This window comes from Rhipicephalus sanguineus, chromosome 1 (assembly GCF_013339695.2).
Source record: "Rhipicephalus sanguineus isolate Rsan-2018 chromosome 1, BIME_Rsan_1.4, whole genome shotgun sequence".
NCBI classification, from domain to species: Eukaryota; Metazoa; Arthropoda; class Arachnida; order Ixodida; family Ixodidae; genus Rhipicephalus; species Rhipicephalus sanguineus.
The window spans coordinates 313,933,771-313,960,218 of NC_051176.1; the positions used below are offsets into that span (position 1 = coordinate 313,933,771).

General features: G+C 45.6%; 1 protein-coding gene across 2 annotated transcripts in view; it reads left to right on the forward strand.

Moving 5' to 3' along the window:
* The first annotated feature begins 2,017 nt into the window (after nucleotides 1-2,017).
* The window catches only part of LOC119379449 (protein l(2)37Cc), a 183,134-nt gene continuing 158,703 nt past the window's right edge, over nucleotides 2,018-26,448 (forward strand). The window contains exons 1-2 of one of the 2 annotated variants that reach the window (XM_037648753.1): nucleotides 2,018-2,161; nucleotides 4,122-4,217. In XM_037648753.1, the coding sequence (XP_037504681.1) occupies nucleotides 4,130-4,217 (88 nt within the window). In that variant the 5' untranslated portion in view covers nucleotides 2,018-2,161; nucleotides 4,122-4,129. Of the gene's footprint in view, nucleotides 2,162-2,217; nucleotides 2,395-4,121; nucleotides 4,218-26,448 lie in introns of those variants that run through there. The other variant, XM_037648754.2, reaches the window with a different exon arrangement.

Genomic DNA, 26,448 nt, shown 5'->3' on the forward strand with positions numbered 1-26,448 from the left:
AGTGTTCTATTCGATTCGGCATTCGAATCGAATAGTGTATATTCGAAATACCAAATATTTTTCCAATATACATGTGCACTCTTCAGCATGGACGGAAAACCCAGAAGTAACGACATGCTGGAGCATTGAGGGGTCATTTTTGTACACGCTTACATGCATGACTAACAACAGACGCAACTCTTATGTGTTGCACGGCGGGCTCGCTTGCAATCTTCCAAAGGCATAGCGCATGCAAGACGGGACGGCGAATGACAAATAGACAGGCATAGACATCAGGGAGTAGCCAGGGGGGGGGGGATTCAACCCTCCCCCCCCCCGAAAATTTTCAGTTTTGCTTCCCCCCCCCCCTCGCCGAAAAAGAAATTTCTGGCTTCGCCCCCAGCAGATACACATCGCTGTACATACACAATATGCTGTGTATGTGTGTTTATGCGTCATTCGCCTTGTCCCCTCTTGGACGCGCTACCTTTGGAAGAAATTTAAATGTTATCGCGTGATGTAAATTTCTTGCAGATCCAGTTTTCAACAATGATATTTATCTGTCTGTGGCGCTAAAGCCCATTGTACGTAATAACCGGTTGGTTTATCTGTTTCAATAAATGTTTAGCTCGATGTGCGGTGTTCGGTTAAAGAGACCTTAATTCTTATGCCTCAGTTTTATTTAAAGGCTAGTGACAAAAAGCCACCTTGAATAGTCTTGTCACTGTTGTATTTCAATGTAGGTATAGTTACAAAATAACCCGAATGCTCCAGTCGCTGATGTGTACGCCTACCTCAGTCTAGATAATTGTAGTAGTTTTTGTCGATTAAAAGTAATCGTAATGTTCCTTTAATGTTAAAATCTGTGAATATTTGTTGCAAAGAAAGTGTTATGGGATCCTGGAGCTGTTTCGAAAGTGGTTGCCTGACTATTCGTGCGTCACTTCGCGACGGTGGATGCATCTGTTGAGCGCCACTGCCACGTGCAGACGCGTCTTCGTTTGCGCGCACCCGTGCCCCCTCGCTCTCTCCCCACCCCCACACACAACCGTACGAGTGTAGTACAAGAGATAGCTACACTCCCGCCCCTCCCCCGCTGTTCTTCCCATCTGTACGTAGCCCATTTCATCCGTCTACGGCATTTGTTTCTTTGCCTGCTCGGAAGAGGCGCCTGCGGACTACGCAGCTTCGATGGTGCACCATCCACCCTCTTCCCATGCTTTTTTTTTTCTTCGAAAAGACATTCCTGCTCCCTCCGCCGCCTTCCGTTCGCCACCCCCCCCCCCCCGGTCCCGAACTTCTATTTTTATATATATTGTCTTTCTTCCGTTCTCGTATGTCACCCCGCGGTGCTTTGTTCGTTGAGAAGTTTGCCTGCTGATACACAGTGTGCCATAGGCACACGGTCACCGGATGTTGCGGGAAGCACACGCCTGCCTTCTTCAATGGCAGCGGCGGGGCCTTTGGCTTCGACAGCAGCACGTTTTTGTGCAGTGTTGATCGACTGATGCACCAAAATAGGAATTGTCCACGCAGCTCAAATGGTTCGCTGGCGCTCTCCTCCTCGCACCACAAACACACACACACACAAACAACCACTTGTCCCCACGTTTTATGGCCCATTCAGTCAGGCGCGCGTTCAGTGTTCCAAGGCCACGGACCCAGGGGCCGTAGATGCCGTAGACGCGTGGCTCTTCTCGGAACTCGGAACTCCAAACGTAAACTGATTTCTGATTGGTCCGTTTTCTAGGGGCGGGGCTCCGTCCCCGTGCCGGCGACGGAAAAAAAAAATTATACGAATGTGATACGAATACGCTGACAGCCACAAGTAAAAAATGCAGAAATAATCAAATCACTCTCCTTTGTAATAATATCGTTATAAACAACAAAAAATATTTTCTATGGGGCAGGGCTTTTGCAAAGTAAAACACTAAAAAGAAAAAAATGACGTCATAGTCGCCATTTTGTAGTGTTGGTGAAATCTGGTGAAATTTTGTTCTGGGGTTGGTGTCGAAGCCCCTTTCCAATCTGGCAACGCTGACTGCAAGCACAATATATAGACGCAACCCTGGACGCAACCAATGTATACTGTGACACAACATTCTTGAACAGTCTCTGTTGGTGAACGCAGGAGGCGGTGTAAGCGTATAAGGGCTGCGCAGAGGCCTGAAGGATTATCAAGGTGAGATGGTTGAAATGAGCCGGCCTGAATGCTGCAGCCCTTGTGGGCGCTGATGTGGTTCCTCCTGTAGTAGCGCTGCCTACACACGTGGGCGCAATCCTTTGCGCGCATGCTGTGCGTTTTCAAGTTTATCCCTTCTGGTCATACTATCCTTATCATCCATCGCTTACGGCAGGCTGATAAAGTGGCTGTCTCCTTACTAGGAGCGAAAGAAAGGTATCGCAACAAAGTAGGTGAGCATAACGGCAGCACGTGCGTCTTCGTATTACATCTGTTTAGAAACGTGGGCCAAGCTTTGGCGACCACATAAACCGCTTGATAACGAATACGTTTTTCTCGCAGCCATCCCTTGACGACTGCTCATAATGTACTGTCGTCAGGAAGCTTGACTCGAATGATCCGCAGCGTGTCCTGAAACGGGTTTGATTGACGCCAGCGCCGCGTAGCTTTGGGTTCTGTTGCCGAGATGTTACCAACTCATGCCGACATACTATCCAAGCATACCGAGGTATCTCGGCAACAGCGCTTCGCGGCTGGCATCAGTAAAACCAGACCAGGCCACGCTGCAGAGCGTTCGAGTTAAGCTTGCTGACGACCGTAACTCGGACCACTCGTATAGTATCTGATAGTACGCTTTGTAATTAATTTCGAAATGCTTTAGATCGAACCAATTTGTGTAACATTCATAAGCATGATCATACAATGAAGGAGATGCAGAAAATTCGGCAGATCCCACGCATTGTGGGAATCTGTTTCATGTGAAGCAGTCAGCGAGTACTTCCATGCTGTATTTTATGCCTTTGAGCCAAGCGTTACGAGGTGGATCGACGTGTTTTTGTAAGTTTAGTAGCTCTGTGCACATCGTGGGATTACCTGGTACGTCGACAACACTGGTGTTTAAAGGGTAACTTATGGTGCGACAGAACGTCAGCCCTCACGTTAGAGTACATACGTCAGTATCATCGAAACTAAGTGCACTTTATGGTACAGTCATGTGAATATCATATGTAACTTTCGTTAATGTATTCCTCCGGGGTCGAGCAGTGATTCAAAATAGCTTGCTGAATCACAGGAATACAAATGTAATGTTTATTAGACTGCTATAAAAGCGGATCCAACACTGGAACCATGGACGTTAATCTGATATGACGCCTGTATCGTAGGAGTACATATGTAGTGTTTATTGCTTTCTTGTCAAATTAGATAGCCAGCACCACAACCACAATTGATGTTGCACCGACATTAAGCCTGCATGGGATGTTTTTACAAACCAGTTTATAGACCTGGCGTGGCTCTGTGGTAGCATACCTGATTGCAACGCAGAATGCCTGGGTTCGATTCCTGCTGGGATCCCAATGTTTATTCTTTCCATACATCGGGTCGACGCTGTCGATGTCGGTTATTCTTAACGCTCTTGCATTTAAATTACCAATGTCTGTTCTCGCTGTTCCTGTTTAGGTAAAACTGTCAATCACCTGTGGCGCATACCCGTACATTTCGGGCCGTGGTAAACAGGTGTGTGGCACACGTGTCTGGAGGAAAGGGTTTGACGATGTACGCGACAGGATGTTCACGTTATTATGTCATGATCCGACAGCCACATTCGTCAAATCCTCTTACCCTCCTGTGCCAATTTTGGTCTACGCCAAGCTAAGGGGGCGATCATGAGAACACCCAGACGTAGGCGGCTAGATAGATGGATAGATAGATACGTAGATAGAAACGCTCAAAGTGGCAAAGGTTCGCTAAGAAATGCTTCGCATTTAAATTATCGTGGCCTGCAAATCGTGTAACAGGTCAAAAGGGCACAACGTCAAAAAATGGGGAGCTAAAGATGCAGAACATGGCTCAGCAGTTCGTCCGATCTTGGTGGCACGTAACTTTACTTGCGCGAAGATTGGTCCCTTTATAATCCCAGGTTTTTCAAAGGCCGGTAACAGAATTTTTCACTTCCTGACAGGCTGAACAATGGCTGCACAGATATTCAACACCCTTGGCAAGCTTGGCATTGGCCTAGCAGTTGTGGGCGGCGTTGCCAACAGTGCTTTGTACAACGGTAAGAATTTTGATACTTGCTTCTCAAAGAAAATAAGGGCTTGAACCCAGGTGTTTTATTGTGATGGAATGTAGAGATCATAATGTTGATTAATTAACGTATTACATACGTATACTGAGGGCAGTCCACGCCTGACGTCACTCGAACACTTCTATGCAAGTGGCATCTCGCCGTTTTCGTAGTGTGTACAGGTTCTTCAAAGCCTGTGAATTGAAAAGTACATGTTAAAGGCCTGTGAAAGTCCCGAAATTTTCTAGCTGTGAAAATGCCTGAATTTGCTGGCAAATGCTGTCTAATATTGACTGTGTGAACTGCTTTCGATGGTAGGTAAGAATTCATCTGGCAAACTCCATATTACCGCGAAGCTGTCTATGCGGACCCCGAGCCGTCGGCTTCATTGGCGCGCCAAAAAGGGCATGGGTGGATAAGGAAAGTGGGTCACGTGATGCTTATGTAAGGCGGGTGATTTAAAGAGTGACCTGAAAGGGCGGTCACATGATGAAGCTTCGTTTTCCACTTGTTGCTGAGCATACCAAGACCAACAACTCCGTATTAACACAGCTCTTTAATACAAATCTTGCTATGTAGTGCCCCAGGCGACAGCTGTGCGTCACGGTGGCAGGTATCGCAGTAACGTTGCTGTGTGTTTTGTGAAGCAGTCAGCCGAGTACGGGCACGCTGGCATGCATGATGTGCAAGGGCTATGGCATTGCATGCGTTCTCAGTACTTGGGGTGGCAGCCAAAGGAAGAAAAGTATCAGAGGGCAGGGTGAGTATGCGACCATGCAGTAGACAAAATGGAGAAAATCCATTTGTGGCGTTTCGAGAAGAATTGTAGGCAAATGTGACATAAGGGAGAGCAATCTCCCAGTCCTGGTGATAATTCGACATGTACATGGACAGTATATCTGTGAGGGTTCTGTTGAACCGCTCTGTGAGACTGTTCGTTTGAGGATGGTATAAGGTGATCAGTGGGGAAGGATGTCTGCGATAACTCAAGAGAGAAAGTTGCGGCCACGGTCAGCAGCTGTCGTGGAGCACCATGAAACATGCTAATGTCACGCAAGAGAAAGTCCACGACATCGGTGGCGCAACTGGTCGGGAGGGCTTTTTTTGGGGCACTAGCAGAAGTGCCGAACCATCTTAAACATCAGAATTTTCTGGATGTAGGACCAAGCTATAGCCTTCAGAACCGCACCTCTCTTTTGTGGAGTGGGCGGATGGGAGAAGTTCGTTCCGATTGACAAGAAGCTTGGCTTGTCAGGTAAAGAACTGAAAGAGTGGATTGATAGACGAGCAGAGGACAGGGACGAGTCGTGAATAGCGCATGCCCTTGTCTGGCGGCGGAACAAAGTCTACTGGAGGCTAAGTGCTGTCTTGCAGAGTGCATGGCTGGGACGGTGGAGACTGCATCAAAGCCCGCAGAAGCCCCCACAAGCTCATTCCTCCCTACACTGATGAACTCGACGCGTACATTCAGCACTTCGAGCAGATAGCCACCAGCCAGGGATGCCCAAGCGATAGGTGGGCGCTCCCATGAACACTTTCGTGACCGCAGAAAGATCGGTTGTTTTTTGGCTAGTCCAAGAAATATTTTTTTCCTGCCACAGAAATTGATTGATGCTAAAGTGTATGGTATCGAATGATAGAAGCAGAATTGGTCTTTCCGACAGTATTAATTTCACGCAACAGATTTTTTTGAATATTTTCAAAAAACTAAGAACAAAGAAAAATGCAACTAAAAAGTCACAGTTTTGCCGTAACGATGAAGCAATGAATGCGATATCAATAGATTGGAATGTAACGCGAAGAACGAAAAGCAGCTCGAAATTGCCAGTGCGTCGCTCGAGCCCAAGGGACGCACGAAAAGAACGCACACAGGATGAGCGCAAACTATCATGCGTCACAGCTCGACACTGGAAGCTCAAACATAAAGCACTGCTCAAACACTGCTCAAACATACACTGTTCACTGCTGAAACATACACTGCTCAAACATAAAGCAGGATGCACGAAACGAACAAACAGAACATGCATACTTGTGTGGTTGCGTGTCTCTCTGGTGACTTGTGTGGTGAGAAACAACACAAAGAAGCCTCTGTGCTGCACTGTCTGTACTGAAGTCTGACGGATTGAAGTCGTCTTCAGTGTCTGTGCTGCTGCCATCACCCAGAGATTGACGCCAAGATTCATCGGAATTGGGCGTTTTCGTGGAGCACCTGGGAGTGACGTCGGTGCCCCAACCGAAACCACCTCCCTGAAGGAGCTTTAAGTATTCCCCTGTGGCAGAAAAAAGAAACTCAAAAGCGAAACTGATGAAATACTGCCTCGTTTATTCTTTAAATGGTGTTAGCTGTATAGAAGCGCTGTAGCGCCAAAATTTGAACTTGAAGTCATTGTTAGCATACGATGTGAATAGGCGCAGTCACAAAAGTGTTAAGCGTATGCCTGTCAGGCAAAGCCTTGAGCATTGTCAGACGTATGGCTGCGGAGGATGCTACAGACAACGAAAAGCTAAACCAAACGTTATTGCAATGGTTCCGGTATACGGAAGAAGGATATCGACAAAAGTTTCGTGGAGCTAAGCCAGAGGATTAGGAGACAGGGCGACAATTTGCTGGTCGACTGCTCAGTTACTTTGATCGTTGGCAGCAGATGGCGGAAACAGCAAACACGTATGACGCAGTAAAGTAGAGAGGTGGGCGAGTTGGAACCGATGCATTCTTGAAAACTTTTCAGCGCGAACTGGACGGAGCACAAAGAAGAGGACACAAGACGAGCGCTGTCTAACGACTGAAGTTTATTGAAAGAAAAATCAAACACCAGAAAAACCAACAACGCATGCGCGGAAGTTACCTGTAGTCAAAGAACTCGTTAAGCTTACGTGGCTCGCAATCTAAAAGGCAGACGGACGGCTCAGATGTGCAATCATCTCCCGCATCTTTAATGAAGTACGCTTCCGCAAGTTCACGTGCCCTTTTATCTCATGCTTGTGCAAGATGACAGAGTTGTCGAAGAATGGTTTACATCCACACGCCCTACAATGTGTCGAAAGGTGTGACGTCGGCGTTCCCTTTAAGGTGCTATTGTGCTGGCGGAGTCTTTCATTTATGCATTTACCCTACTGGCCTATATACAACTTGCCGCAGGAGAGGGGAATCCTATAGACCACTCCAACAGAGCATGAAACATGGGGGGTTGCGATGCTTCACCGTGCAACCCACACCCGAAGTTCCTCTAGCCTTGTTTTCAATCGCGGCACAAGCTTTACCAACTTTTAGGTTTGATGAAAAGAGAACATCGACATCAAAACTTCTTGCTATCTTCTTAAAACGATGAGACAGCCGGTGCACGTAAGGCATAACCGCGTATCTCCTGGGCTTATCGTCTAGTTCACTGGTTACAACTTGGCGGGATTTGCACTTCTTAATTAATCTTTCAGAGGCTGACACTAGAACATGCGCAGGGAACCCAGCATTCTTTAGAGGATCAACTTGCTGCAGAAAGCTATCTTGACATCTGTGTGTGCAGATGTCAACCGTTCTTCGACAACTCTGTCATCTTGCACAAGCATAGAGATAAAAGGGCACGTGAACTTGCGGAAGCGTACTTCATTAAAGATGCGGGAGATGATTGCATATCTGAGCCGTCCGTCTGCCTTTTAGATTGTGAGCTACGTAAGCTTAATGAGTTCTTTGACTGCAGGTAACTTCCGCGCATGCGTTGTTGGTTTTCTGGTGTTTGATTTTTCTTGCAATAAACTTCAGTTGTTAGACAGCGCTCGTCTTGTGTCCTCTTCTTTGTGCTCCGTCCAGTTCGCGCGAAAAGTTTTCAAGAATGCACGTATGACGCAGACAAGATTGGGTGCGAACAGTTTTTGCAAAGGTGTGATGAGAAACTTGCCATCTTCCTGAAAGAGCGAGAATGCCATGCCTAGCCGATACGACTGATCATTATTTGGAGCTGCAAGGTCTGACACATCTCGCCCGAGGAAATGTGGAAAGATCAATTAACAAAGCAGACTTGCCAAGCAAGAGGCAGGAAAAGCAAAAGTTCAGTGCTTTCTATGCGGCAAGCAAGGTCATAATGCTGCAGATTGTTGGACGCGGTCAAAAGGCCTCAAGTCCTCATCTTGCTGGAAATGCAGGGAACATGGCCATCAACTGAACTAGTGCCTGAGAATTAAGCATACAAAAAGGGTCTGAAAAACTCAAAGAGGCTAAGCAGTTCTGCAGATTGTTTCAGAGCAAGGCACCTGGCAAGTTGCTCTATCTAGTTATTTGCAGAACTGCTTAGCCTCTTTGAGTTTTTCAGACCCTTTTCGTATACGTAATTCTCAGGCGCTAGTTCACTTCCTCTCAGAAGAGAACCCCGGCTGTTGTGAAGCTTTTAGTATGGATATTGAAGACCTTTATTACTCTGTGCCGCATGAGGACTTGTTAAAATGTGTTAATGAATGTATTAATGGACAAGGGCACGAGACGGTGTTCACCGATAAATGTGGTGTTTCTGCCGGGGCTTTTCTAGAAATTCTTTCCATGTATTTTAAAGCCGACGCTGGTAGGTTGGAAGGAAGGCATTTATGTGCAGAAATTAGGGACATGTATTGGTTCTAAGGTTGCTCCGGTTCTTAGTGATTTATACCTTAGCAAGATGGACAAACTTTTGGAAGGCGCCTTAGGTAAGTCTGTTATTAAGGTTTTTCGTTATGTGGACGATTACTTGATTTTTTGTAGTGGTGAGGACTTTGAAACGGTGCTAACCTCAGTGAGTGAAAAATTTGAATTAAATGGAGGAGGGCTGAGCATTACTAAAGAGATGCCTCAGAATAATGGAATACAATTTCTGGACATTTCCTTAACGTTTCAGAAGAACCACGTGTGCTGGCAGTATTCTCCTAGATCTTCGAAACCGCTGTTGTTTTGTCGAAGCACTCGAAGGTTGTAAAAAACGGCATCGCCATGTCTTGCCTTGAGTCAGCTTGAGCCAAGTCATGTGAGCACAGAATGAGTGATAGCTTTAACGCATTGGTTACGCGTCTTTTGGATGTAGCATATCCTCGTGATGCAGTGGCCACTGTTGCTGAACGTTTAAAGAAGTCCATTATGTTAAGTTCGAGCATGGTTGCAGAAAGCGATAGGAAGAAACGTGTCGTAGGTGTACCGTACATTCATTGCGTATCTAGCAGGCTAAAGGAAGTAGGAAGTAGATACGGCGTTAATGTTGTTTTCACAGTTGCCAATAAGCTAGGTAAGATATGTACCGCTGTGCAGAGGAAGAATGAGCGAGTAAAAGACACGAAGTGGACTGATATTTGTTTCGTAAAACACACCAACAAATTCACTGATTGCCATACGAGTGTGGTGTATAAGGTCCCTTTCAGCTGCGGCTGCTTCTACGTAGGACAGACGGGCCGATGCATTAACCAGAGATTGTTGGAACATCTGAGATCGCTAACAGAGGGCTCACCTTCTAATCGATCTTTACATTGTCGAGATTGTAAGTGCACGCCAAAATTCGATGAATGCGCAGTGTTGTACCGGCATAGAAATGAAGAAACGAGCCTGATGATTGAGGCATGGCATACTGAGAATAGTGGTAGCTCATGCATGAGCCAACCGTTGATTAACTTGCATAAAGATGAAGTCAAATGCCTTAAAGGGGCCCTCTAACACTCTTCAACCCCCCATTTTTTACTCGTGGATTGCGTAGACTGAAGTACGGACGAACTAGTGCAGCAAGAACGGCAGCGATAGCGGCACGCAGTACGAAGTTATTCAATTTAGAAAATTCAAAATACAAGAAAAAAAAATGCCTGACCTCAACTCGATTTTCGCGGGGGTCACGTGACCACATTTCACTCTCTGCTGTGACGTCGGATGGCGCTCCAATGAAATGGGCTGAAAGCTCTTACGTAGGGGGAAGCTCGCACACCATTGTTGCTTCTCCTTTCCTTCGTATTGTTGACGTCGTTGCCATAGTAACAAACGTGGTTCCTCCTGACTTGTCAGAACTTGAGCGGGCGCTACTGCTTCGTAGCGAGGCTGGGGAGGCTTTGTCTGCTGTTCCTTACAACGACATTCCATGTCATTCCCTCTTCTCATTCTGAGAAGGGAATTTGTGGAGCGGCATGGGCGGTTAAACACGGTCGCCCCTACGCGGGTTGTTCGGTGAGCAGCCCGACGAGTTACAAGTGTGCAGGGACAACAATTCAACGAAGAGGATTACTTGCACCGTTTCAACAACAATCATGAGCCTACCGCACATGCGGAAAGAGGCAGCTCGCAAACGTACAGACGCAAAAAGAAGGAAGAGGGGCAAGCGTTTCATATGGACATCCGACCGGCGCAGGCAAAAAAAAAAAAAAAGAAAGCCAGAGCAACCAGAGGCGAAATGGCAACCGGCGCCTCTGTCGTACTTTGTGGTTGTAGTGATATTTTTTGTTGCGACGGCGGCTATTTGGAGTTCATTGAAAAAGCACAGAAAAGAAAAACGAAACACAATAGTTATCTCAACTTTGATGCAACGCCGTTATTACTTCTAACGTTACATTTATCCAATCATAGGCCAGCGCCCATCTTCGTCATTTCCGGCCGCAATAGTTCTGGCAAGCGCCACTACGCGCTGATGCGGTCAGCAGCGATGTAGCGACTTCAACGCGTGATTAAAATACTAAATAATTTGATATCGGTGCTCAAACTTATGCTAAAATTATCCCCAGCCATCAGTCTACGCAACCCGCAAGTAAAAAATGGGGGGTTGAATAGTGTTGGAGGGCCCCTTTAACAGTTATCTTCCACGTAGACCCCCACGCGTGCCGGATTGATAGGTTTGCCTATTGCATGGGCATGTGCAGATAAGTTTTCATGCCTTCTTTCTTTTCCGCCGTTGTGCGTCTCTTCAGTTGTTAGTCTGCGTTTGTGGTGTCCTGATTTCTTTCTTGTGTCCGTGTGTGCACGCCCTGTCTTGTTAGAATGAAGTGGATCGACGTGTTTTTGTAAGTGTAGTAGTTGTGTGCACATCGTGGGCTTACCAGGTACGTCGACAACACTGGCGTTTAAAGGGTAACTTATGGTCTGGTGTAACGTAAGCTCTCACGTTAGAGCACAGACGTCAGTATTATCGAAACAAAGTGCACTTTACGGCGTGATTATGTGTATATCATATGTAACTTTCATGGCGTATTCCTCCGGTGTTGAACAACGCTTCAATATAGCTTGCTGAATCATAGGAATACAAATGTAATGTTTATTAGACTGCTATAAAAGCGGAGCCAACACTGGAACCACAGTTCACGTTAGCCTGGCATGATGCCTGTATCATAGGAGTACATATGTAGTGTTCATTGCTCTGCTATAATATTACATACATAGCAGCACTACAACCACAATTGACGTTGCACCGATATTACGCCTGCATAGGGTGTTTTCCTAAAGCAGTTTCTTGACCTGGCCTGGCCTGACTGCCATGCAGAATGCTTGGGTTCGATTCCTGCTGGGATCCTAATTTTTATTCTTTGCATTCGTCGGGTCAACGCTGCTGATGTCGTTTTTTTTAACGCTCTTGCATTTAAATTACCAATCTCGGTTCTAGCCGTTCCTGGGTAGACATAACCATATGCCGTGGCCTGTGGTACGCGGGTATGTGCCGCACGTGTCTGAAGGAAAGGTGTGACGACATAAGCGGCAGGATTTTCACATTATTCATGTCATCGCCATACAGTCATATTCGTCAAACCCTCTTACCCTCCCATGCCAATTTTGGTCTACACCAAGTTAAGGAGACGATCACAAGAGCACTCGGACGTAGTTGGCTAGATAGATAGATATGTGGATAGAAATGCTCAAAGTGCCTTGGGTTTGCTAAGAAATGCTTTGCATTTAATTGACCATGGGAAAAGAGATATATATTTGTCTTGGTCTTCTCAGACAAGAGATGCCAACGGCAAACGGATATCTCGATGGACAGTCTGTGACGGTGCTGAGGGGCTCGGGATGTAATACTGTAGTCAACAAGCGTTAGGTGGTACTGAAAAAGAATTACCTTCTGGACGGCTCGTCGAAGCAGCTTCCAGAGGTAAAGATCTATGTAGACTCTCCTTTCTCCCGAGGAATAACACTGGCACTTTGCATGGAAAAGCCACTCTATGATGTCGTTTTTGGCAACATCGACAGGGTGCTTTTTCCTACTGGTTCTACCATGACCTGCCTGATGTTGCAAGACTGCATAAGGAGTCAGCACCAGCAGGGGAGCCTGTTCGATGTCAAAACATGTTCACAAAGTTAACGACCTTGAGTGCAGCGACAACAAGAGGAACCTGTGGCTGCATTGAATGTACTAGATGTGAGCCCACAAGTTCTGGAAGAGTTGCAGAGAGCAGATCGTACCTTGGAGAGCTGTTTTTCGTCGATCGGGAAGACAATACAGAAGCGCTCAGCAAGCATAGAGTATCTCTTCATCAAGGGCATGCTTTACAGACACTACTCAGATTGCTAACGAGAAAGGAAGTTGACCAACTGGTTGTTCCGTAAAGCCTCCGCCAGTTTGTCCTTTGGATGGCACATGAGGGAGTTAGGCAGGCCACCAAGGTATCAAACAAGGTATCAAACAAATGACTTATAGGTTTCTAGAAGAATGTTATTGGCTGTGTGTGCAGGCTTAGGTGACATGATTTGTGCGCTCTTGTGACATCTGTTAGCATACATCTGAAGCACTAGTCAGATGTGTTCCCCTAGGAAACATGCTGGTGATTGACGTGCCGTTCCAACGTGTGGCGATCGATACAGTTGAGCCATTATCACTGACATTGGCAAATTGAAATCGGTTTATTCTAATGATGGTGGACTGTGCAATGCGATATCCCAACACTGTTGCATTACCATGTATTGCAGTGGAGAGAATAGCACAGGGGTGCAACAGCTGCGCCAATGGCTCCATTTTGATGCACTTTTGTATTTCTGCGCCAAAACCGCGATATTTGTCGAAATTGCACCATGCTGCGCCAAGACGCCCTAGGTAACCGCAAACTTTTTCAATTGCTCTAGTTTTAGTGGGGAACGAAGCCTGCAGTGGTGGCTTACAGTTGGGAGGGACACGTTCATCCAATCCAATCCGATCCAGTGGCGCTTGACTCAAGCAAAATGTTAATCTGTTCTGGTGTGTTTGCTGGTGGGCCCACAGAACACTTATACATCCACTTAGAGAAGGGAAACTGTACCTTTGACAGTGCAAAGGAAATAAGGGTAGCGGTGGCGTTGGGAACTAAAGTATCCGACCAAGAGATGGCGCTGCGAAAACTATCATCATCATTGCGCTGGGACAATATGGCTGCCGCATTGCTGGCGGGTGCGGGTGGTCGCGGTGTGCGCCCGCTGGTTCTGGGCGTTTATTCACTGCTGTCCCAGGGTTGTATTTGCGCGCACGGCAGCCTAAAGGTACTACAAGTATTTCAGTTATGTCGCCAGGTGACCGAGGGTCCTCAAATGGCAAAAAACACACCAAGCAAGTAAGCTTACATTGTTTATTGGCAATCGTGAATGTAGCAGTAACACATGTAAACCAGCAGCACTGTCAGTCACAGAGTTGAACAATACATACAAGAAACAGAATTAGCCGTCTGCCTAATAAAATTACCAGCTGAAATTGAGCAACTCTGTCTCTTGGCTCGTTCAGCATACCTCTTATAGTACGCAGTACGAAGCGTCAGACAATGATACTATTTACGATGGGTGACCCTTGCACAGTACTTGCGTGCAGTGCTGCCTGTCATCTTTCTCACTGCACATGCGCACTTGATGATTTGAGCGGTAATAAACAAACAGCATCAAAACTCGCAAAAGATGCAGTGCCAGTAAGATTAGCCTGAGCCTCAACGTACTATTTTGACAACACATTGGCGAGAGGCATCCGGCGTTGAAAGAAAAAAAAGTGAAACCACACTGTTTGCTCGCTATTCCTGTACATAACGTGTTCTCGTTATTGTGCTCAATATCCTTGTGTTTGTGCCTGCGCGCCGATCTTTTTACGATGAATTCCGACAATTTAGCTCAACTTTCAGTTCAGCTAAGCTCGTGTGTTCTGGGAAAGCACCATTTACGGTATCACGTTGACAAGGGAACTTGGTTTATGTTTCAAAAGAGGTTGCAGTGACAAACACTTCAATTGAGTAACTGTTGGCGGATAAGGAAAGCCTTAGCCAGCAAGTGAACATTCCTCTGAAGGTCGTCACGGAAGACAAGTTTCGAGAATTGAGCTACCCTTGCTCGCCCACTGTTTATCAGCTGACGCATGTGATAGCGGATGCCTGCGCGTGTTCCTGAAAGCACTCATTTGTAAAAAAAAAAAAAAAAAAAAAAAAAAAAAGTACCAGTGGACAGCACCGACGATACATTGCACATGATGTGTGTGCGCACCATAGAGATATTTGGAACAGTAGTATACTAGACAGCTAGGAAGTGCTGGAAGTCATAGTAGCAATGTTGAAAAAATAGGTAGTGAGTAATCATTTCTGTCATATGTGTATAATTAGCTTCTTGTTTAATTGTTATGATTTGCACAAAAAAATAAATAAATGAGTCAATTTTTTCTGGTGCCAATGGTGCATAGTCGTGAAAGACACTGCTTAAACGATGGACGATTGCAGAAGCTGAATTTACATTTTCATTCTTCACTATCAAACTGTCTGCCTCACTCTTAACATGGGTGTCGCATGAAACTAATAAGGTGGCAGTAGGGGCTAGTTGGTACGTCTTCATGCTTGTGATGCGCTGCTGGTAGACACGGACCAGAAAAAACAAGAACACACGGTGTTTTTTCTGGTTCGTGTCTACCTGCAGCGCATCACGAGCATGAACACAAAACTAGCCTTTTTTGGATACATACAGCAGTATCAAGGAAATAGCAGTTATTACACATTCAAATCTTTAACATGCACAAAACTGGCCAACTGTAATGAACTCTGATTATATCTATTGAGTGCACTCATTTATTGTTCTGTTAAAAATGAACATACTTTTAAAAACTTTGTGTCATGTGTCAGGTCTGTTATCTAGAGCAAATATTATTTGCTACTTGTCTGTGGTTCAACTTCACATACAAAACAAGCTGCTTGCACAAATTCAACGGTGCTATACCCTCTTTTCTGGATGTGTCTGTTTACATATCGTCCCATTAACCCTTTGAGGGTTGAATTTTTTCGCGAAATCCAGTCCAAAAATGTGTAATTTTTTTATTGCTGAAATAAATTCTTCAGGTGATTCTATTTCTAAAATTCTTTTTTTGTGACCGTAAAGTGTCTAAAAAATCATTTTTGTTGTTACATACACATGGTTTATTCATAGTAAAATCAAGCAAAATCCGAAAAAAAAGCTTTAACAGTTTTTTTATAAATAAAAATTATTCATTGTATTAAACATAGCTCACAGACATACAGAAATAAGCGCACCAGAGTACTTTTCCAGTTAAAAATGTTTTGTGCTCTAACACTAAAAACTTTTCAGTGTGTCATAGTCTTTGAAGCATGGCTCGCCGCGCACGCTTTTCAGATGTCGCTCCTTGATCGTCATCGGAGTCTGAACTCATCAAAATATCCTCGTCTGACAAACTGAAATCCAATGAATCAGATTCTGATTCGGCACCTGGCGAATAGTCCGCATCGGAAGAATCGCTGCTCGACTCGCCGGCAGCAGAGCAACTGGCGCGCGTGCTTCCATAGCATAAGCGAACTGCGTCAGTGAGCGCACGGAAGAAAGCTCTATGACTATGTGCCCTTCCGGAAAGCAAAACGAGTGAAAAAGCTACAGTAATCCTTCGTCTTATCGCCAACAAGACGTAGTTAGTTTTTCCGAGACCCCAAAACAGGAAACTCAATCACGGCAGCATCGTTTGTGTAATTTAGCGCCGCATGGAAACATATGTAATCACGTCCCGGGGTGCAATAAACGAGAGAGTAACAAGTGGTCACCCTCTGAGAGATTAGAAACTAAACAGCCATCAGGTTTGCGGGCGCAAGATGCGAAAACCACCCAAAGGATGAAACCGAAACCAGCTGGACCGCGTGCGCGCGTTCTGATGTGCAACTGAAAGCCGCCGCACCGCGCCGCTTTGGAAAGCAAAAAACAAAAAAACTGAGAGACATCGGCGCACGGAGGAGCATCGGCGCATTAAAAAAATTCCACGTATTCCCGAAGCATGGCAGCACATGCAAAGCAAGAAAAATGATCGAAAAAGGCGCGCACTTTAAACCAGCTGCACCGTGAACACGCTTGGATAAGCAAGCGATAGCCGGCGTGCCGTTTTGGGAAGCAAAAAAAATACTATCTCTATCTTGCTTATTCAAAGGCACTGCTTCAGAAGCTTCCTCTCACAAACAAACTGATCATGCATGCAAGCTTTTTGGCCCTGAAATATGAGAAGGCTGAGCAGGAGGTGCGGTCATTGCGGTATATTGCGAGGCAGCTCCAGCCACAGGTCATAGGTGTTGACCAGGTGTCGTCTGTTACTGACGAATGGCACATGCTTAAGTGTGATGATGACAGAGGTGTCTTGCACATAGAAGGAAGGGTCGTTGATTACTGGGCGAAGATCTTGGGCCTGAAGGCAAAACAGGGGCACCGAAATACCTTTTGCTTTCTGAGCTTATCAAAGCGCCTCTTTCTCTGCCCCACGCAATGCTGACCTAGAATTCGACGAAAATAAGCACCTTGTAGATGGCCGGAGCTCGCTGAGCATTGTCAGCATTAATGGAATGCGCCACGTGAGAAGCTTTCTTCAGCGGTATGATGGTGACTCAACCAAAGTGCCTCTCAGCGCAGACCTTCTGAGAAGTTTTAGGCAATCTTGTGCCAGATATGCACAGAGAGTCAACTCTGAAGAAAACACATGCAAGTGGAAGGCAACAGAAGAGCCTGCCTCTGAGCAGCCTTCTCAAGAAGCTGAAAAGAAAGCATTAGAGGACCAAGTGGCAGCCAGCAAGGCAATGCTCACTAGTGCCGAGGAAATAAACAGCTTGGGCGTAAAGCAAAAAAGACATAAACAAAGTTGCAAGTGGCCATGTACTCCTAACAAAAGGGAATGAAAGCCTTCAGCAGGCACTTAAGAAGCTGGATGAGCACACAAAAAAATGGCTAAGAAGGCCAGTGTTGATATCACGATGTTGATGACTGCACTATGTTTCGTGAGATTCTAGTCAACTTCTAGCCATATACAGGGGTGGAAGTGCTGCGCCAATCTGGCCTGCAAACGGCAATTTCCACGAAAATTGACCATTAGAAGTGCAAAGCGCCAAATCTTGTAGAGTCTTATCGCTACGATAACTGCAGTTTACCTACAACTTCCCACAACTCATAATACATAAAGCGGCATTTATTTCAGTAAGGCAAATGACGAAAGTATCAGTAAACCGAAGTACTATTTTTGGGCACAGTAGGAAGGCCTGTGCTTCGGTTCTGTAGCTTCCACACTGCTCTCAAGAAAAGTTGTCGCCGAGTATACAAGCCTATTACAGTCTGCGATTCTTCTTGCAGTGGTGTTCTGTCTTATGCACTGCCATAGCATTCTATGTCAACATTAAAAAAATTCTCTGAAATGTAGTCAGGTTTAGCTGCGCAGTGCAGTGCTTATCTATATTTTCCTCTCAGTTCTCAATTCTCAATGACGGGAGTATAAGCTTTTTAAATTCATTTTATAGAGTGTCAATAGGTTTAGAATGAAGGTAACTTTTATGATCTTATCTCTAGTCTTCAATGGTTGTTCATGTCAGCTACATTCTTTTATTAACATGAACATCCTTCATTTCTCTGAGGTCTAGTCAAGTGTAGCGATCCAAAGCATCGCTTATCTCTTGTTTTCTCCAAATTATTGCTCTGTGATATTTTAGTGATGGGTTCATATGTACATGTATATTATTAATTTGTGGTAAGTCTGGTCGGCTCATCAGTATTGGATGTTTAGTAAAAACCACTGGAATTTTTTGTGTTAACCAGAAATAAAAGGTTTCAATTAACGATCATGTTTGACCCGAGAAGTCTGCTCCAAAACTAACTTGCATCGCTCCGAAACACACTTTTTGATGCTCCGAAGCTGCTCCGAAGCTGCTCCAAAACTCCCATTTTACCGCTCCAAAGCTGCTCCAAAACAGCATTATTCCTGCTGCCTGAGCTGCTCCAAAAGGCTTAAGCCCACTTCCACCCCTGCATATAGAACAATTGTGTTATTTGTGTTCAGTATAGGTCAATACTTCCCAGGTGGAAGACCTGTTTGGTGTGCAATTTAGTGCTAGTCTTCTTATAGGCCAGCTGAATGCTACAACAGCAATTTGTAGTACAAATAAAAATATTTTCAGCCTTTAAACCGTCTTTTCTGTTGTCTTTCTTTGCTTGGACCGGGCCCTGCAACACCTTTCTTAGTTATATTGGAATAGTGTCATTATTGACGTATGACTCCTCACGAGTCATATGCCGCAAAAATTTTTCGAATCCGTCAAGTCTAAGTGGTGTTACCAAATTATAGAGATCACGTTCCGCAGCTTTCTCCCTCCACCCAACGCCGCGAGCGCGCGGAAAGCTGCGCGGGCCGTGAAGGGAGGCAGGACAGAGTTGCGAGGAGGTGTCGAAGAGTTACATCAGCGCCGGCGGCATTTTTTTTTCTTCATTTTTTGCTCTCTGGCGTCTCGGCATAACCACGTGGTCTGTGGCGCCACTTCCAGTCGGCTTGCGTGGTCGTCGTCAAGCGGAGCCCATCGCACAGTGTATCGCGCGTGCTTGAAAACTGCGAGTCGGTTTGGTAATGTTGGGTGTGCACCTCGAACTGCCGTAGTGTTTTCATCGCTCTGCCAACCATGGACGTAAATCTGCTTGCGCGTTTGGAATGAATGACAGCTGAGATGGGTTTTGACGCGCACTCCGATACACCGCCTCGTTGCACTGCTCGCGTTTGAATCATATTCAACACGGCAAAGATGCGTGCACCCTTCTCCCAGTGGCGGTACTTCGATGCTGTTTGCTATTCGAATGCGGGCGCACAGCGAGTGCGGGCTGACAACGAAGAATTAAAGACTAGAAGAAAGGATCGTGGGGCATCAGGCCGGTGCAGACCCATCCCCCGGCTGTCTGCAGCTACCGTGAAAATGCAAGTCTGCTTGGTTGCTGTGTCGCGGTTCCTCGGGAACGTGAGACTACGGGGAGGATACGCCGAGGTACGGCTCGATGACATACTGAACAGACGGCGAACGGGACTCTCGCCATGCAGCGAACACAGGTATCCTAAACTAGCCGCCGCCAGCATTGTTATCGGAGAAATGCTGCACCGCTGCCTCGGTCGGTCGTGAGAACGTGCTGACGATGCAGTTTCCAGCTGACGAGGCAACACTAGAACGGCTGCCACTCTCAACGGCAACCGGCGATGGTCAAAAGCACAGAAATATTCACGATTTCGGCACTGCGCATGGTGAAGAAAACTCAACCACGCAACTACGAGCAGACGATCTGTCGGTGAGACCGGAAGTGCTAATATTAATGTTTGTTTTTGTTTGTTTGTTTGTTTAAAGGGGTGGTGCCACCAAATTTGTGGCTTGCGCGTTCTTTGCTGTAAGCGTTTCCTGTAGCTCCAGGAAGCATGATGCACGCACCAAGATTAATTTATTCTCGCTAAATAATTTAGTATGGCCTTTTGATGTGGACAACTTTCGGTTTCGGTTTCTGGGCGCCGAGGTTGGGCAGTGACGTAGAAGTGTAGGAGGCGTGGTCACGTGACCACACAATTCTGTGACGCACTTTAGCCAGGAAGCGATCGAAACTCGGCGAGTGATGTAGCAACCGATGCTTTGCCGGTACCATAGTGAATTAGAATATATTCTAGTTCACTACAGCCGGTACGTACGTTGCGGAAGTGGCGGAGGTCCGGAGGTCACTCACGTTACTACAGCAGATTTGGTGGGACGTCACTACAACTTTCGTTGCCCATCCTACAGATCTACGTCAGTGTTGGCGCGCTAGCGATGGGTTTCGATCGGGAGAATGGGCATTTAGGTACACTTTGGAAGTGAATTAAAATATATTCTAAACGTTTGCTGTGTCCGACCCTTCGTGTGGAATGTCCTTGCATACAGAGGAAACCCACAACAGGCTTGTTATAGCCTCGAAATTTGATGGCACCACCCCTTTAATAATACTGTTAACCCTAGAAGGGTCATTACAGGAATGGATCAACAATCGGATACAGTTCAATAAAAAATATACACGCGACATAAATGTGAACATGATTTCAAGGGCACTGCAGCATGCTTGCTTCAGAGATATGCAAAAAAGAGAAAAAGAAGAAAAGAAAACAAAAAGAACAACACAAATGCACTCGTCGAGACCACATCGTAACGTTAATGATTAGTGTTTGTAAACGCCGACTGACCCGAATAGGCGAGAGTATGAAGCTCGTTTAAGAATGCAGAAATGGAGGAAGAGGAAACCAGTGAGTCGGGCAGCATGTTCCATTCATTAATTACTCGTGGAAAATAGCTATACTTAAAGGAGTCTATTCGCGTCAATGGAGGTTCAATATACATACTATGCCTGCGCCTGAAACGTGGATTCGGTGATAATCTGAAAAAGTCGGGCCCATTAATATTAAGCTTGTTATGGGCAATTAAAAACAGGAATTTTAATCTTTCCACTGCTGTCCTTAATTCTAAAGCAGGAAGATTTGCATTTCGGCACAGTTCAGTAGGGGAGTAACAGCGACGATATTTGTTAAAGATAAATCTAGCTTGACGTTGGACTCGATCCAATTTGTGTCGATTTATTGCCATGTGAGGGTCCCATACTATTTTTGCATATTCTATAATGGGTCTTATTAAGGTTGTATATGCTAAGCTTTTAATTAGAGGAGTTCCACTACGTAGCTTGCGTCTTAAACCCCATAGAGCTCTGCTGGCTTTTAGATGCGAAGTATCTTAAGGCGGAGCTCAATCCGGTGGTGGTGGTGGTGGTGGTGGTGGTGTGCGGCGTGACCACCCTTACTGCGCATGCGCATACCCTCTCCACACACCTCCTCTCCACTCACCATCTCCCCTTTCCCTCTCCCCTTTCCCCTCTCCCATACACATCTCCACTCTCCCCGTCCCCTCTCCCCTCCCCCTCTCCACATTCCCTCTCCCCTCCCCCTCTCCCCTCCCCTTTCCACTCTTCCTCTGAAACGCGGGCTAGACATGCCGAAATTCTCTCCTGCGCAACGCCGCGATGAGCTTGAGCGCATGCGCGTCCCCTCCCCTTCTCCCTCCTCTCCTACGCTGCCCCCCTCTCGCCCGCCTGTCGACCGCGTTCCCCGCTGCCCTGTGAGAATTAACGGCCAGGCTAGATGGAAGATACGACGCGCGTAGCGTCCCTCTTCGCGTTCCACGACGCGAGGTCGGTAGCATGCCCAACGAACGCCAACGGAATGCGATCGTGCAAGTGCTCCGGCGTCGCATCGCCTCATGGTCCCCTTTAGCGGGAGATGGTGTAATTTTCTTGCATACCATATCTATGTGGGAGTTCCACCTAAGGTCATCAGTGAATATCACTCCTAGGTACTTGTGTTGCTTTACCTTCTTTAATTCAGTGTCATTAATTGTGTACGTGTAGAAATGAACTGTTTTTTTCCTTGTTATAGTCATAGACAGATTTTTCTGGGTTCAGTGTCATCTGCCATTGGCTGCACCACTCAGAGATTTTTTGTAAGCCAGCCTGTAAGTTCATTTGATCGTCTGTTGATTTTATTCTATTATATAATACACAATCATCCGCGAATAGTCCAAGTGGCACACTTGTACACGTTGTAATATCATTAATAAATATTAAAAATAACAGAGGCCCTAATACACTGCCCTGTGGTACCCCTGATACTACTGGCAGGGGACTTGACTTATAGCCACCTATTTTGACGTATTGTTCTCTAGAATGAAGATTCGAACCAGTGAGTTATATTGGGATTTTTAAAGAAGGCATGAATTATGGACAGCAATTTTGGGTGAGATACTTTATCAAATGCTTTGGAAAAGTCTAGAAAGATGAGATCCATCTGTCCACGGCTATTGATTGTTTCAGATATATTATGAACTAATTCTACAAGTTGCGTTATGGTAGACAAACCTTTGCGGAATCCATGCTGAGCTGGAGATCAAAAATTATGTGTTTCGAGATAATCTGAAAGGTGTTTACTAACAATATGCTCCAACAGCTTAGAGCAGGTACTCAAAAGGGAAATAGGCCTGTAATTACCCACATCGGTCGAAATGCCATCCTTGTGAATGGGTACAAGTTTGGCTTGTTTCCAAGCCTTAGGAAAGTCAGAACGGGTAATCGATGACTGAAATATTAATGTCAGATATTTAGCTACCCACTCAGGGTACCGGTATAAAAACTCATTAGGAATACCATCTGTGCCAGCACTTTTCTTAACGTTAATACGCAACAGAAGGTTTAGGACGCCTTCCTCTTTAATCACGATATCGTCAACAGAGGGACGGTCAGGGGAAACAGGCATGACAAGCACCGTTCCATCATCATGAGTGAATACTGAAGAAAAAAATGTGTTGAAAGCTTCTGTGCGTTCCTTCGTAACCTTCCGCTTATCTGAAGAATAAGGTTTAGATGATGGGTTGACATATCGCCAGAACTTAGCAGGTGCATCTGCGAGAAATTTTTGCAATGTGACGTTATAAAAATTGTGCTTAGACTCCAGAACAAGTTTATTAATTCCTCATTTCATGCGTTCATGTGGTGTTCATGTCCGTGCTCGAGTTTTTGGAACATGCCTTCCTTTTCCTCTGGATTCTTCTTTTCGCGTGTATTATTTCTCTGTTGATCCATGGGTTTTTCAACTTTCTCTTTTTGTTACACTTGTGTATGAAACGTTCAATGCAGATAGCCACCACAGACGAAAAGTATTCCCACAAGCTGTCCGTACTACCCTTGGACTTGTATATTGAGGCAAACTCATCAAACGAATGTTCAAGATAGTCTAATATACTAACATCATCCGCGGCATGGAAATTCAATATCTGTTTTGGTAATTCCTTTTGCAAACAGTGTGGAGATAAGTCAAGACATAATACAGTCGATCCCGGATATATCGAACTCGAAGGGGATCGCGAAATAGTTCGATATATCGATAATTTGAAATACGAAATATGCGTTTAAGGCTTTAATTAAAGCACTGCAGGCCTCGACACAGTTTTCTGAAATCGTAAAAAGCGCGAACATGACGATTCGCTCACCTATGCTAAAGAACAAGGCGAGAACTTCTTTTGCAAGTTAGCGCACTTTATTTCGCATGAAAAAAGTCCCGTCAACTTGTCTTGCTTCTTGCGCGCCGTGAATTCATCAAGTCATCGTCAATATTATATAAGCTTTCCAAATAAGTAAATTCAGCACATTCCGCCACAACAGCGTGATCGACGCTGAACGCTGATGCGAGCTCTGTAGCGTGGTAAAGGGTTTAGCGGTGGCAGCGGCGGCTGGCATCTTCAAACCGCACGGGTCCATTTCCGCAGCATCAACATCACCTATGATCTCGGCATCGATGCGGTCAGAAAGAGCTACGTCGTTATCTGCACCGATAAAGCCACTCGCTGTGCTCCCGTCCGATACGGCGCCCGGAAACGCTAAGTCGCAAAATTCACTGACGCACCGTACGCCGTAGTCGGCGGTCATGACGCGCCCGAAGTCGTCACCTGGCACCGAGGCCCGTAAGGAAACAGTGCACGACGGTGCTTTACTTGACGTCGTTTCAAGCACCGGTCATGATTTTTATCGCTACGAGCGGGACAATGTTTAGTTCGACTCCCGAATGACGATTTATCAAGAACAAAGCGCGAAGTACACATTCTGGAAGAGACAACGCTGCACGAAGACACATCTCTCCAGGGTTGCCAGGTCAAAAATACAAAAAATAGCCAGAAAATTGGAAAATGTAGCCAAAATGTAGCCAACTTAAGCCAAGGGCAGTAAAAGTAGCCAAAAGCAGCCACGCCTGTGTGAAATCCACTTCTACATTTGTATTTAAATGACTAAATGCAAAAAGCCTTCCGGCGAAATTGTAAATATGTGCTGCCTGAACAATTCAAAATCACAATTCCGGAGATTTCAGCATAAATTCTTGACTTTAGCAATCATTTCATACATGACGACATAGTGTTCGCGCTGTTGAAAAACAATGAGTCTCTCTCCACGTGCCTTGCGTGACGTTTGTTGAAATGACTAGAAGTTGCGACAATAAAATTGAGTCTACGGGCATGAGTTACTGCATTGAAACATAAATTGAAGCCCTTTCGCAAAAATTTCTTCCGTGATGACGAATCCAGAGTCGCAGTCCGTATTAAGCCTAAGAAACGATAGAAGCAGTTCGTCGGATATCCAAGAAGGATTGTTTGTTGGGTGAGTAGGTACGAGATTCTAAAGAGAGCACCAAAGAAAAAAAAACAGGACACGAAAGCGAAAGGCGGCAACAGAAGCGCTCACTAACAGCTGTTATTAGTGAGCGCTTGTGTTACCGCCTTTTCCTCTCGTGTCCTGGTTTTTCAGTTCTCACTTGAAATGTCGGATATCCTATTTCTAATGTCGATGAGTGCACAGTGCCCTGGATGCGGAGCGCTTTCGATTCCTGTTTACGTGCAATTTCGGTTTAAAGCCACGTTCAGCAATGGGTGATCTGCAAAAACAGGCTCCATGCAACAGTTCCCGCTGAGTCCCGACCAGGCATCCAAAAGCATTGTTTAGTGTGCGCGACGCCTGCTTGACTGGCAGGTTATACACGTGTAGTCTTTTTTAATATATTTATGTTATGTTCGACCATTGATCCTTACGCCTGCTTAAGCCACAGCGCCATCCTTTTCATTAAAATTCACTATCCGCGTAATCAAAATGGAAAATTCAGTTATTGGAGCAGGATGCACACTTTGGCTGCCATGTTTTGGCACCATACACTCGAACACCAGTGGCTGCGACGTCACCAGATATTGATAATATTGCTCAAATCGAGGGGACAAGAAAGTAGCCAAAAAGGAGCCAAGTAGCCAAGACGATTTTTCTGCCGCCACCGGCCTAAAAAAGTAGCCAATTTGGCGCAATGTAGCCAAACCTGGCAACCCTGCATCTCTCCAAAGTCAACATGTTGGCGATACCGATGGCACTTGTGGCTTTGCAGACGGCAGCCGCCACTTTGGCAAGAAATGCGAAAACAAGTGTAGCCTCTGAGATCAGCATTTTAAAACCGAAAACACTAAAAATACGTCACAAGGTTGCGGATCTCAAAGGCCATGCTTTGCAGGCCCGCATGCTATCGTGCGCGAAGAGACAAGGGAATGCAAACGTTACAACAAGGCTGCCAAGTCACTTCGAATTCTCATTTTGGTGCCCTCGGCAATCAGCCTCTTTGAAAAACACTAGCCCACGCGTTAAAACCTGCGGACCGCGCGTCAAATATACCGGTGAACTGACAAGCGCTGCGCAACGAACTAGAGCAACGCAATTTCGTCACCTGCTTGGACGAGGGATTGGAACTTACGCAAGAACGCGGCCGAAAAATGATCAATAGTTGTTAGGAAAAATTCACTTTCTGGGCTTCGGCGCGGGGCAGCGTTCGATATAGCGGATGTTTCGCTGTGCGGGAGTTCGATATACGTGCACACCAACCCCATACTTTTGCATGGGAAATTCAAGGGGATTTCTCAACTGTTCGATATAGCCAATATTTCGATATATCCGAGTTCGATATATCCGGGATCGACTGTATAACCATTTTGTGGTCAGCCATACCATCACAGACTACTGCGTCATTTATAAAGCTAATTAAGGAGTTAGACACACAGATAAGATCTAATATGGAGGATCTTGTTGCGCATATCCGCGTATGATCCTTTACAACTTGTACTAGGTTATAACAAAATAGTAATTCTAAGAAATTTTCACTTAAGTGTCACATCTGTTTCACCAGGTAAATAGCAATTCCAATCAATATCGGGAAGGTTGAAATCACCCAACAACAGCATATTGTCACCGGGTTTAAATTTTGAATTGACGAAGTTACGTAAATGAGTAATTTGTTCTAGTGTCGTGTTAGGAGCCCTGTATACTCCCCCAATGAAAACGCTGCGATTGCTTAACGTTATCGTGATCCAAACTGCTTCGATGTCGCTTGGGACTGCTATGGTGGTGAAGTCTATATCTTGTTTAACAACACCTCCTCCTCTTCTTGATCGGTCT